The sequence below is a fragment of the Erithacus rubecula genome, assembly GCF_903797595.1.
Source record: "Erithacus rubecula genome assembly, chromosome: 4".
Classification (NCBI taxonomy): domain Eukaryota; kingdom Metazoa; phylum Chordata; class Aves; order Passeriformes; family Muscicapidae; genus Erithacus; species Erithacus rubecula.
Genome location: NC_136686.1, coordinates 18,977,123 through 18,990,946, shown reverse-complemented (window position 1 = coordinate 18,990,946; position 13,824 = coordinate 18,977,123). Strand labels below are relative to the sequence as shown.

General features: G+C 39.9%; 1 protein-coding gene across 7 annotated transcripts in view; it reads left to right on the top strand.

The window, feature by feature from the left end:
* The first annotated feature begins 266 nt into the window (after positions 1-266).
* The window catches only part of LOC306801432 (zinc finger C3H1 domain-containing protein-like), a 41,000-nt gene continuing 27,442 nt past the window's right edge, over positions 267-13,824 (top strand). For 2 of the 7 annotated variants that reach the window (XM_079304503.1, XM_079304509.1), the window contains exons 1-7: positions 268-950; positions 5,283-5,702; positions 8,714-8,778; positions 9,036-9,234; positions 9,417-9,655; positions 11,201-11,324; positions 12,868-12,965. In XM_079304503.1, the coding sequence (XP_079160629.1) occupies positions 362-950; positions 5,283-5,702; positions 8,714-8,778; positions 9,036-9,234; positions 9,417-9,655; positions 11,201-11,324; positions 12,868-12,965 (1,734 nt within the window). In that variant the 5' untranslated portion in view covers positions 268-361. Of the gene's footprint in view, positions 951-5,282; positions 5,703-8,713; positions 8,779-9,035; positions 9,235-9,416; positions 9,656-11,200; positions 11,325-12,867; positions 12,966-13,824 lie in introns of all 7 variants that reach the window. The other 5 variants (XM_079304506.1, XM_079304505.1, XM_079304504.1 and 2 more) reach the window with 5 other exon arrangements.

The following is a 13,824-nucleotide window of genomic DNA, read 5'->3' as shown; positions in this document are numbered from 1 at the left end:
GGCAGGGCAGGGCAGGGCAGCCCGCCGCCATGGCACCGCTCGCTACCCACACAACGCCATGCCCTTCGATAAGATGGCGGCCTCCTCCCGCGGCTCCTCTACCAACATGGAGGCCCGCGCGCCCATTGGCGCCCGCCGCCGCCGCCCGATAGGCTGAGGCGCCGGCTGCCCCCGGCCGTACTACGCACGGCCTCGGCCCGAGCAGGGAACTACATTACCCAGCACACCCCGCGCCTTTTCTTTTCTTACGCATCGCGTCTCCGTCGCCTCCTGGGCGGGGCGTACGGGGCGTGGTCTCGCGAGAGTCCGCGCGGGCTGGCGGAGGGGGCGCAGGGCGCGCCGAGACCGTTGTCGTGGGCCCATGGCGGCCGCGGAGGCGGCGGCCGCGCCCGACCCCAGCGGGCTCTCCCCGAAGGAGGAAGGGGAGTTGGAGGATGGCGAGATCAGCGACGATGACAACAATGGCTTCGGGCCCTGTGGCGGCGGCTCCGAGCCTGCCGGCGGCTTCGGTAGCGGCAGTAGCGGCAGCAGCAGTAGCAGGCCGTACTCGAGGCGCCGGCCGCCCCCCGGGCTCCACGGGAGCGGCTCCATGTCCTCCCCCGGGCGGCCCTTCCCGCGCTCGCGGCACCAGCCCCCGCCCGACACGGGGCACGTGCACGGCCACGGCGGGTACCGGCCTAAGGACTCGTTCCGCTCCCACCCGCCGGCGCCGCGGATGCCGCCGGGCTCGCACTCCGACACGGGCCCCCGGCTCTCCTTCTGGGAGCGCAGCCACAACGCCCTGGACCGGTTCCGCTTCCGAGGCCGGCCCTACCGGGGCGGTGGGCGCTGGGGCCGGAGCCGAGGCTGCAGCGATCGGCCAGGCAACCCTCCGGGGAGGCCGCCCGGAGGGGGAGGCGGCGCCGGGTTCAGTAGCAGCCAGGGCTGGAGGGAGCCCTCGCCTCGGAAATGTATCCTTGAGACGCGAGCGGGGCGGGCGGCCCGTGCCCTGGGTGGGCCTGGGTGTGGCGGTGCCGCGCGACGTGGCCGAAAGCCCCGGGAAGGGACGCGCTGCCCTGCCGCTCTGGCGGTGGGATTCCCGCAGCGCTAACGGACAGGGAGGCTCCCGAGCTAATCCTGGGGGTTGGCAGGGCAGCCGGCCCTGCTTAAGGAGAGGCTGCTGGGAAGTCGGATTACTGCTGTGACCTGGCTTGCGGCTTGGCCGATCCGTCGGGCGTAGGGGAAAAGGAAAAGCATAGCCTGAAAGGAAGCTTTTGCGGGTTGGATTCCGGGCGGCTGCTTTTCCAGCCCCAAGTGCGAGTATGGTGAAGTGGGGTCAGTCTTTGGTGCAGCAGTTTTAATATGTCTAATTAATGTCACAATTGTAAAGCTGAAACCCTAAGCTTGTTAATTTACTGCGTTGGGCAATGAAGGATCTACTATTTTTTTCATTTTCACTTTCATCCCTTCGGAGACTATTACACGTCGATTTAGCTTTAGTCAGTTTTAGCTAAGCTGGAGTAGGTCTGCACACACAAATTGTAGTTTATGTGGGCATTCAGATGAAAGCCATACCCTCCATTTCTTGTGGATGTTCTCCACTGATTGCTCTTAGGAGCTGTTTAGGTGAATCATTATGGGAGTTCTGATATTTCATCCTTTTAGGAGCAGGAATTGTGAAAATGGTGTGAAAAACTTCCCTAATTTTTCTTGTTTGCCATAGGAAGTAACATAAAGAACTGATGCCGAGTGTTGCTTGGGGCAGCCTGGTTACTTGATGCAACTGCATTGTTGCCTAACTGAAAATGTAGATGAGTGTAAAAAACATTGAGCAAGAGAGATGGTGGTTAAATCCTATTCTCCAGAATTTTGCAGTGTTTTATTGTCCTTCATATCAATAGTTAAAGGATGTGTTTTTGCTACACTCTGCGGGTTGGTTTCTTAAAACTCTTGGATCTTGTTTTAGGTACAAGGTTATTATTTATGTAATTAATGTTTTTATTTCTTTAAAGGTGGATGGAATATGTAAATTAGCAATAGAGATGCTTTTATTTAGTCTTATGTGGTGAAGTTACAGCATTATTCTAGGCTTCATTGGAGCCCTTCATTCAAGGGTTTTATCTTGAGAGGCAGCAAATGAAGATGTGATTTGTCCAAGATTTCGCAGTAAGACAATTCTAATGCTGAAAATGGTTTTCAGGTCCATTACTTTGCAGTGTTGTTCTGAGTACCTGAAAGTGGTGACTTTGTGTGAGTAATTTGCAGGGCCAATATAGAGATTATCCTAAACAGGCCTTGCAGTGTTTCTTAATGATACTGATACAGAGTTGTCTTCTCCTTTATTTCCAAACCAAAAGTAGAAAATGAGGATGTTGAAGGTGTTTTTATTCCTGGCACTTAAGATTCACTCATATCTTGAAACATGGCAGATGGAGAATTACTCTTGCTGTATTACTCTTGCTCTTTAATAAGTGAACATTCAATTGTTTATGGATCATATAGTTAAGGAAGGTACGTGGTTTTCCCTCAATATGAGTTGTTTTCTGTGTTTTTTGCATCCTTGCCACCTGATACAGTCAATATTACAGAATTCATAAATAATAAGGTACCTCCACGTTGCTAACATTAGTGGAGTCCCTGTGTAATTCATTGACATGTGACTTCAGAGGAGACTTGCATATCAACAGGTACAAGGAGGCCTGTGGCCTGCGTTTCCAGTTCCCCCTGGAAAATAAAATGTTTTAAGTGTCTTGGGTCCTGATTTTGGCTTCTTAGTAGCCAATACAGTGCTGTGTTTTGGGTTTATTATGAAAATATTGTTGATAACACACTGATGTTTTAGTTGTGGCTGAGAAGTGCCTGCACTAAGTCACGGACTTCCAGTGTCCCGTGCTCTGCCAGTGTGAGGAGGTGCACAAGAAGTAGTGTGCAAAACTGAGACCCAGACTTGGCCAAAGTGGTGTTGCATGCCACAGAATGTGATGTCCAGTGTAGAAACCATGGAGAGTTGGCTGAGAGCCACTCATTGCTGCTTGGGGCTAGGCTGGGCATCTCTCAGTGGGTAGTGAGCAACTGTACTGTGTATCACCCTTCTTCCTTGGGCATTATTCCACTCTCTCTTTTTGTTACCTCCCTTTTCACTACTTTTACTATTTTACTTGATTTCCATTATTAAACTGTTCTTTTTTTCAACCCACTTTCTATCAACCCACATTACCTTTTTCCTGGCTTTTTCCCCATCCCATCATGGGAGGGAGGAGTGAGAGTGTGGGGTGATAAGTTGCTGACTGGGGGTATATCATGACAGTCTGCAAGACAGAGGTTGTTTACTTGATTTATCCTTGGAGCTTGTGCTTTGCACCATGTTTTCTAGGAGTGTATATGTAATATATATATGTATGGAGTAAAGGACATGGTGGAACACTTAAATGATTCTTGCTACTTTTTTGGGGGTGTTAGCTTTTTGTAGGCCTTTCTCTTTCAATTCTTGTCAACTTTAATGTGAAGCTGTTCTATAGTAATTCTCCAGGAATTCTTGCATAGAGAGTTGTGGAATTTGAGTCTGAAATACAGGACCATTATGGGACTTTTTGTTTCCATGGAATTCTGAACTCTTCACAGCGTATTTTTTCTTCATTTCTAACTCCCAGTTTCTTCTTTTTCATTCTTGGATGAAGTTTCTCTTGAGTTGGTTGAAGCATAGTTGTCATTTTGATATGTACATGCTTGTCTGTCTTTCACAGCACTTCATATAGTCTTGCATTCTATGTGTAGAACCACATTAAAAAAAGTTCTACAAACGTGAACCACAGAATTTCTGGTTAGCTCCATTGTGGGAGCTTCTAGCAGTTGTTATCCTGAGTACAAAAACCATCTTAAAGCTGTCTTGTTAACCATCTTCAGATGACTTTAGAAGCTACTGAAGTATTCCAATAGCAAATATCAGCTAGACTTATTTCTATAAATAATGGTAAGTCAATTAGCTTCAGAGTTCCCAGTGACGTATCAAATTGTGAACGTTGCTGGTTCTTTGGAAGTAGAAATGCATTGGAAGGGAATTTTGCAGATATGCTTATTGCATAATTTGGTGTTACACAGCATTCAGCTTGTTGTATTTTCAGAATATTTATAGACTGATTGCTTTTTGGCTTTTATGTAGTTTATCTTTGCTACTTTCTGCTTTTGTGCTGACACTTGAGAAAGCACTGTATAGCTAAACATTTCCTGCTATTACGGAAGTAGCTTTTGCAGGATACACACTGAGATTCTTCGTACTAATGTTAGAACTTAACATAGTGAAACATCCAAGTAGTTGATACTTGTGAGCAGAAGAGAGATATGTTTTCCTCTGGATTCAGTGTGTCTGCATTCAGAGGACACCTATATTTTAGCTTCTGCTTTTACTGTGTTTCTTGTTTTAAGAGATGATACTGTTGAAAAAGCATTTTGCATAACTGAGTGTGTGAGTCAGCTGTTATCACAGTGAGGTTGATACTGTGGGTCAAATGAGTAAAACCTGACTCAGTATCCTGAAAGATTTCACCTTGGGCATGATTATTTTGCAGGATCATTTTCAAGGGTCAGGTTAAGGTAAGGGGAGTTGAAACTCTAATAGTTACAACTTTTGTTCTGGGTAAAGGTGCCTAAGAATATTTCCACTGCTTGGCCTGGACATTCATAAGCAAACTTTTCTGAGTAATTAGTAATTCCAAGTTGTCTTCAGCATCTCCGAATGTTTTCATTGCAAGTCTTTGTTACTTTTTTTTATTCCCTTCAGCATTGATTCTTTTGTGCTTTACCTCATTTGCTGAACTGCATTTATTGCAGTGTGTAGTTGTGCTATGGCCAGACTTAGTATTGGCTTGATGTGGCATTTTATGAAGGACTGACATAAGTGAGCTAGAATTTAAGCTGTCTTTTTCAGAATGTCAGATGAGGAGTCAGTACTGGAGTTATGAACTCTGGAAGTTTGACTTTGCATGATAGAGAACCATCTCAGCATTATAGCTCATGTTTCCAGGTGAATGGTGTGAGTAAGAGATGAGACTTCTCAGCAATTCTTGACCACCTTGTCATAAGTAGGATATTTTAAACTGTTGGTTTGAGATAATGTTTGTCAGTATGTAGTAATGGCTATAGCTTTTACATGCTGCTTGTATTTATTAAGGATGTTTTTCAAACTAGCCTAGTATATGAGATTGGCCATGAGTTACATTTGTCTTAATTTGTTCTTCAGTGGTAGTATTGCCACTGTTTTAAGGTTATACAAGTTCTTGTCTTAAATTTCTTGACCAATAATTCAGCTAAAACTTTTGGAAGGTCCCCATCTAGAAAGCAGAACTACTCGTCTAAAAATGAAAGCTCTGTGGAAGAAAGTTTTGAGGATCTGCTCTTGAAGTATAAGCAGATACAATTAGAACTTGAACACATTAATAAAGATGAAAGACTGGCTTTGAGCAACAGGGAAGAAAATGAGAAACAAGATGATGAAAAAAAAGTGGACACTGAGGACCAAAAAACTGTAGAAAATGACAGTATTAAAACGGACGCTATAAAAGAAGTACCTCCTGAGGAGAAAAATCCGGTTATGGGCTTTCAGGCATTTGAACTGAAACCTCTCAGACAGAAACTCCCTACTCCAGCTGAGAGGAGCAGATTGAAAAAAAGCAAAGAAGGAATGAAGCAGTCCTCGCAAAAATCTGAAGCAACAGAATCTGGCCGAGGTAAAGAAATACTTGTAAACTTATTTTTGCTTGCAAAGTTCTATTTGCTTGCTATTATCTGTTGGGGAAAACTTTACTGTAATAAAAATGCTAAAACTTCCAAGTTAAAGATTTAGTGTACTTAACTTCTGTGTTTAGTAATTCCTTGAATTATATTACACTGAATGTTTGGAAGCATGTTTTTGCTTTTGGATTTGTATTTTAAATAATGTGTTTTCTGAGACGAATTGTTTGGCAGAAGGCATGAGGACAAGACTTGGATGTTTTAGTTGCTGCTTGCAGCAGAAATCATTGATTTTTCACTGAAAGTTGTACTTCTGGTTTTGACTTGTTTTTTTCTGCAGAAGCAAAATGTGGGGTTTTTATAGCTGAAAAGAGAAAATTTGGAGGCCCCTTTTTCTGCATTTCATCTTCGTGTGTTTTCTTAAACGTAAGATCAGGATTATGGAATATTCTGGTTTGGAAGACACCCACAAGGATCATCAAGTCTAACTCTTAAAAATTTAATGTCTCATACAGGGATCAAACCTATGACCTTGGTGTTATTAATACCATAAGATATTTTCGCGAGAATTATTTTGATCGTTATTGATATTCACGAATAGTCAAGAAATATAGGCCAGAAATGAAAAGGATTTGTAGATGAAATTCAGCAAAAGTGTAGAATAAGTGTCTTGTCAAAGATAGTTTGGGACTGCTAACTAAAAGGGTAATTGCTGAGATAAATTATCCAGTTTCTGAAAACAAGTGATCATGTCCACTTGGCCTGTGGTAAAAGCATTTGAGCTTACTTCTAAGTCGGCAGCAAAATAAGGCAGCTGACTTAAGCTTCCTACTCTAAGGCTTCTTGTCCCTCTAGTTAGTGATTGCTGTGGTTGAGGGTGGTGCTTGAGGCTATCACTTGTCATCTGATGTTCCCTAATTTGCCACTGTGTGTAAACTATCAATTTGAGTGGGAAGAGACAAAGTAGTTAATGGATTAAATAAGAATGCAGGTGAGGTGAGTAATTGTCAGGAATATGGAGAAAGATAGATAGTACTAGAGCACTGAAAGAATGATTTATGTATGACTTCAGAACAAGACAGATCTTGTAAGGAAAACAAAAAGAGAAAACTGATAATTAGTAGTCAAACCACCTCATTCTTATTTCTCACCCTTGTGCATTTCCCATTAGTAACAGATATTTGTGTGTTCTTTAAGAGGTCATACGGGTTTTATTGACAGACATTAAGAAAACAAATAAATTTTGGTGATAAAAGAAAAACTAGTAGTCTGTGGGAAGAGAACATAGCAGAACAGGAGTAAAGCAGCTATTTAAAAAGCAAAATAATCTCAAAAATCCAGCTTCCAAACTTAAAATCACTGAAGATAATACAGTTCATGTGAGTGAAAAATAGATGCTGTAATATGCGTATTAAGAGCATTTTATTTTTGCATGATACTCTGATATATGGTCATAAAGCAGACAGATTGTATGAATGAATGTTTATGACAATGTAAGGCAAGCTTCCAAAGAAAAATTCAGCTGATTGGAATTATTGCAGATTCATGTGTGTTAAGTGAATATAAGCTACATTAATATCCTTACTGCCCAATATGTAATGCATGTGTTGGGAAATCGGCAAAATTTGAGTTTCCTATTTTATTTCTTTTCAAATTGTGTACTGGATGTTTTTGCAGACCTGTAAAAGTTGAGGAGCTTGTCTTAAAACTGTGGCTCAGCTGCTGTCACAGGCTTGACAGTATTCCCTACTTTACTTCCCGTTAGCCTGTTGTGTCCATGTTGTCCCCTTCTGGTTTGAAAGAGCGTATGTACTTGAATAGAAAGTTGCTTCATGTACCTGCATGAAAAATACCCTACTGTGCCATCTGTCTTCCTATTTTCATCCTGTGAACTGGATAGTTAGGAACTTTACATAGTATACTAAACTTTTTTGAATTTTTTTCTATAGTTCATATGGATATTAGATATTACTCTTCTTTTTTTGTATGTGCATTTAAAAAAAATGTATGTGTGTGCAAGGAGGAAGGCCTTCAGCATTTTTTAAGTTTCATTTTTGCTTGCATATAAGGTCTTGGTGTACTTTAAGCAGCACCTTTCTGGTTGTAATTTTTATGAAGTGCTAAAGAAGAGTTAAAGCTGTACAGAATCTGAATTTATTTTCCACCATTTTGAATTGTGGGAAGAAATCTTTCTTTAAAGAAAGACTAATATAGCAAAAAAACTCCAAGCTTCTCTAAATGTTTCCTTCCTTTGTCTGATGCATATAAACATATAAATGTATGATTATATGAAAAATGTGTGATTATTTTTGGCAGCCAATTATATGACTAATTATTTGCTATAATTATGTAATACAGCAATATGTATACCATGTGTAAAATATAGTATGTTAATATTTGTCTATATATATATCCATTTTCAGAATTGGCTATGTCTTGGGAAATTCAAGAAATCCATGTTTTAACGTATAAATGTTTATCGGGAAAACAGTGCTGTACTATTCATCTCCAAAGGATAACTTTTTTTGTTTTTCCTTTGGTGTGAATTAGAGCAAATATGTTCTTACTGCAACTTTGTGCCTTTATATTTACTTCTGCAAAAGAATGACCAGTTACTCAAAATAGCTGCCAGTGAAATATGAGATACTCAGGACAGCAGCTGATATGAGATGGTAATATAAAACACATGACAAAAAGTCTTCCCCTTGTCTACAAATCTGTTTTGCTCTGCTTCTTGAGAAAAGTACATATGAACCATAAGCCAGTTACTAAGAAATGACAAGTCTTGCTTTAGGCTTATGTAGTAACGATGATTTTATCAGACATGCCAGATTTATATTAATGTTTGTTCATGCGATCTTGCATGTACCGCTGTTATTGTTTTATGTTGTGATTCAGTGATACTGATAAAATGTGGTTGTATAGATTAAAATTCATGTATCATTTTAATGTAGTTGTCTTATGAGAAACAGCTAGTTCAAAAATACGATATTTTTTCTTTTGGAAGGTGCAGAAGACAAAGAGCAAACATCAGTACGAAAGGTTAGCAGTTCGGATGTTGTATCTGAAAAGGTAAGAAAATTTTCCTCCGTAGATGAAACATGATTGCATTATGATACTCTGATGGCTTTTTCCAAATGGCAGTCCAGAAACATTCTGGTAATAGGAACTGTCAATTTTTAAATAAATTACACTTACCAGTAAAGTAGGAATTTAAGCTTTCTTTTAGTAAAAATATTGGGGAAAGATTTCAAAAGACCTTGTAAAGAAAAAGTTGTTAAATTGGGTTTTCTTGACTTTCTGTCTTGTCCTTCTGTTTTCTTCTCAAGAAGCTTCTTGATGATGAGGAGGAGATGTCTGAATTGCAACTAAGGCTTCTTGCACTTCAATCTGCTAGTAAAAAATGGCAGCAAAAAGAACAACAGGTGATGAAGGAAAGCAAGGAAAAATTAACAAAAACGAAAAGTGTAACTCAGAAAATCAAAGCCAGTACAAAAGCACATTCAACCAAAAAACCTAGTACTACAGGTAATATGTTTAATGTTACTGAAATGGCTGTCAATGTTGTGGCATCAAAAAAAAAGTTGTGAGCAATGAGCTTTTAGTCATTCTAAAATGTTTCACATTTACTCAGCTTTTGAATAATCTAGGATTAGGTGGAACCAATTAGGTAAGATGGAGTTAATCACATACTTTTTTTTAACTTAAAGGCAAGCAAGCTTTGAGGAAACAACAGACAAAGACATCAAAGAAGATGCAGCAGCAAAAGGAACTAGACAGGCGGCAGAAAGAGGAAGACCAGAGGAAACAAGAAGAAGAGGAGGAAAGAAGAAAGAGAGAAGAAGAAATAAGAAAAATTAGGGACCTCTCAAATCAAGAAGAGCAGTACAATCGATTTATGAAACTAGTTGGAGGAAAGAGGAGATCAAGAAGCAGGGTAACAAATTTCGTACGTGGTGTTCTGGCATTACATTCAGGATTCATGAATGATTTCTGTCTTGCCCCACCTGGTTTGTGTTCACCATCCTGTCTGAATTCCTCTGTTCTTCTCCCTGCTTTCCTCACCCGTAGGATGATCAAAATATAGCAATGAAAGAAAAGCTCAATATACTTCAGTGTTTACAGTGTTTTAGTCCCATTCTTTGACAAGCATTCCCCTTGATTTGCAAAATCAGTTCTGTATGAATTGTACATTTGCAAGTCAGTGGTAAAGCATTTTTCTCCAAAAGACATTTTGAACACAGTGATCAAAGAACAGCCTGTAATTTGACACTCACCAATCAGTGAAACGTCTTTGGCTTTCTTCTTTTAGATTTCAAGGTTTCTTCTCCACATTTTCAAACTTCTTCTGTGTATGCAACTTCAGTGGCTTGCTTCTTTCAAGATGTCATTGAAGGGCTTGGTTGCTTTCTAGTATTTTTTCCATATAGTATTTAATCTATTTTGTTGAGGTATGAGATGTGCCCAGACAAAAGATAATTAGTTTAACCTCACATAGTGTCTAATTGATCAAGTAATAGAATTACTGCAGTGGTCATCATGCTGTCCTTGTAGGCTGTTCTTGGTCTCGCATATTGAGATTATCAAAAGGCATTTGAGTAACTAGTGCCTGTCTCTTAAACATTGGTACATTACGGAAGAAAATGTCTGTTTCTATAGCATTAATTCTTTTGGCCTGGAAGCAACAGAGCCACTGCAGCTAGATACTAATGCTGTAAGAAGAAACAACATCTAAGGGAATTGAGGCTCCCTGTTTAAAGTCATGTTGTAGAAGAATCATATTTTTAGTAATACGAGTGGAAAATGGAGTCTAAAAATGTTTGGCTGTAAACAGTAAATATTCTAGAAGCTACCAAAATGTCTTCTGTATGCCTCTGAAAGATACAAGTTAAAAAGTCTGACAAGTCATTCTTAGGTGTTCCAAATATTTTCAGTCCTGAACATTGATTGGCATCCATACAGTGTTAGGAGCTCTTTAAACAATCTGATTTATGAGTTGACAGTCTCCAGGTTTGTCTCAGTGTGGCATGTGGCTCCTTCTGGGACAGTAAAAAGATTTTTCACATATGAGTTGTTTCTAGCAAGGGTAGTTCAAGCGTTCTTGGAAGCTGCTGTGGCAGATTACCAGAAATAATAAAGCATTTAATTCATTTGCAGTATTTCAGAAATACAGAGTCATGCCTATTTGCCAGATATATATAGTGACCTAAAAGGTTCTTGAAAATTATTTCCATGTATCATAACACCCCCCACCCCAACATCCTTGAAGAGATACAGTTTTAAAACTGCCTGTCCATTTGTCTAGTTGCTACCTGCAGTTTGATTAAAAGCTAATATTCAGTTTCTTCTTTTTGTACAAGATAAATAAGTTGTATTTATAAATCAATTAGAAGAAAAAATTCTAAGAGCCTTCTTCCAAAATTTATTTCTTAGAGGTTTACTATGAAATAATGATGTAAGAGCAGCTAAATAAAAAACTTTTTTGTGTGTTCAGTCATCAGATACAGACTTGAGATGGTCTTTGGATAAGCCGTCTACAGAGAGTGCAGGAGGCATATATCAGTATGATAATTACGATGAAGTTGCTATGGATACAGACAGTGAAACTAACTCACCAGGTAAGTCTTAGCTACAGTTTTCCTATATGGTGATTGGTAAAAATAAGTAAGGTGTAGGAAATAAGCCACTGTTCTAGAAAGAGTTTGTTTTGAGCTGTCTGAATTATAGAACTAACATTTTAAGGTGAGCTAATTGTGTTAATGCTGACTCTTCTATCTCTGCTGTAGTGGTATTTTTAAGGTCATCAGGGTATATTTTTCTCATTGCAGTACTGTAGGTTTTATGCTTGTATATTCCAAATCAGATGTGCCAGGGTGTTGACTGTACAGACAGCAGCTTTGCAAAAAATGGGCCTGGGAGTCCCAGTGGGCATTGAGTGACATGTGGGTCAGCAGTGTGACTTTGGGTGACAGGTGAACCATAGCCTGGGTTGTGGCACTGTGACTGTTGGGGGGTCAGTGGCTGGAGGGGCCCGTTAATCACTGATAAAATTGCCGGTTTTCTGCTTTCACAGTAGGAGGGTGGCATTCTAGAATAAGCCTGGCAAGACCTTTTTGACTAAGGGGAAGTGTTTCAGGCATGTTTTTCATAAAGGTCATTGGGAGATTGAAACACAGGCTTACAGAGAGACTGAGCTGCATTTATGTTGAGGAGGTTAAGGAAGGATTTTGCTCTTGTCCTCAACTACTGAGTGAGCAGTTGCAGACAGAACAGAACCAAACTCTTCAGTCACGTGTGCAACAGAAGGACAAGCAGCAGCACTTAAATTGTAACAAAACAAATCCTGCTTGGATAGAAGATGGTCAAATACTAGAGCAGGTTTAAATGTTGTGGAATGTCCATCATCAAATATACCTGGGACATGATAACCTGACTGTGGGGGCAGCCCTGCCTCAGGCACTTGTGCTGGGTCATACATTTTCCAGAAGTCTCTTCCAGCCTAAATAATTTATTGAGTCTTGAGTCTGAGGTGCATTGGAGGTAGTTGGGTTTCTGCATTTCATCTCAACATGTTGAGAAAAATTCATTAAGCACTTGATTGGCTACTTTTAAAATCTTAATTTTCATCTTCCACTCTTTTTTCTTTTTTTCTCTTTTGTCATCCCTCCTTATACATTACTTTGTTAAAATACTACACCTGCTATTTTGTATGTGTAAACTACACAAATCTCTTCTGCTAAAGCATCTCAGTCTCTTGTTTAATCCTTCAGAATTTATCAGCTGTGGTTTGGGTCTGCTTCTGTCCTACTTTGTGATGTGTTGCATTTTTGGTAGCCTGTAATCAGGCTACTGAGATCTTGTTTTAGAAGGTAAATTCTTGCAAATTAAATTTGGTTTGAGGGCTGCATTACCTAGCAGTACTGGTTGGCTGTACTTATATTTTGTATGTAAAACAAAATAAGAAGACATAACTACTCTTTTTAAAAATATACATACATGTAAAAAAAAGGCACTGTGCTGTGTCTAGTGTTACCTTTGAAATTAGTGCATCTTAAAAACACTTGTCTCTTTCTGCTACATTAAGTCATTTGAAGCATAAAGCATGAATTGTTTTTTAACAAATATCTGTCTAATATCTTACATTCAGTATTTTAATTACAGCTTCTTCTCCAGTGCAGCCTCCTTTCTTTGAGTGTCCGGTAGGATATTTTCCACCTCCAGTACCACCAATTTCCTTGCCACTACCTCCTCCAATTCCAGTAAGTAACCTTGATAAGTCTCATTTTGTATCTGATTTCTAATTTCTGATTTGTAATGCTCAAGCTAGGATCAAGTTCAGATTCTGGTTTTGGTACTATACTCTGTTTAATGATTCCTTTGAAGTGTCTGAAATGTTGTTAGACTTGTGGTTGCTTTTTAAAAACTCTTTATTTCAGCTCTCTCTCTTGGCTGATGCAGTTAATGCAGTTAGTTAATGGAGGTTTTCCCTATTGAATTGAAATTCTCTTGGTTGTTAGAGCTGTGTTTTTCCATACAGAAAGCAATGTCTGAAGTACATAAGGAAAAAGAATGAATTTGAATTGTTAGCACAAGGCAACTTTGCCTCTCATCTCTATGCCACATATGTAGGTAGATAAGCTTGATTGCTGACTTGTTACCTAGGTGGGTGAAAGCCAAGACATAGCTCATCAGTCATTCAAACTTTGTGCCTTTTGACTGTGTTTTTTGTCTTTTCACCTAAGAGTCCACATAGAAATTGAATTAATGTGGTGTGTTTTTTCACTACCAGTTTTTTTCAGTGAATGTGACTGTTACTATTCTCAGAAAAGCAATAGAAAGGTACTATTTTCTTTCGAGAGCTTCTGAACTTTTGACTAAGGGAAATGGTAGTTTTGTTAGCTAAGACAGTTTCATAAAACTGTTTAAAGGCTGCTAGTCAACTATATTTCTCTGGCTAGACTACTCTGGTTCAGATTCTCATTTAGATTTAGTTTGTATGTCTCCACAGCTTCCACTATCCAGATCTAACTTTATTGCTTCCATTAATCTCTGTGAGAAGTAAATAACTGTTCAGTGGCAGCCTTTGACAGGGGTATAAATGTCGTTTGAATGTTAATT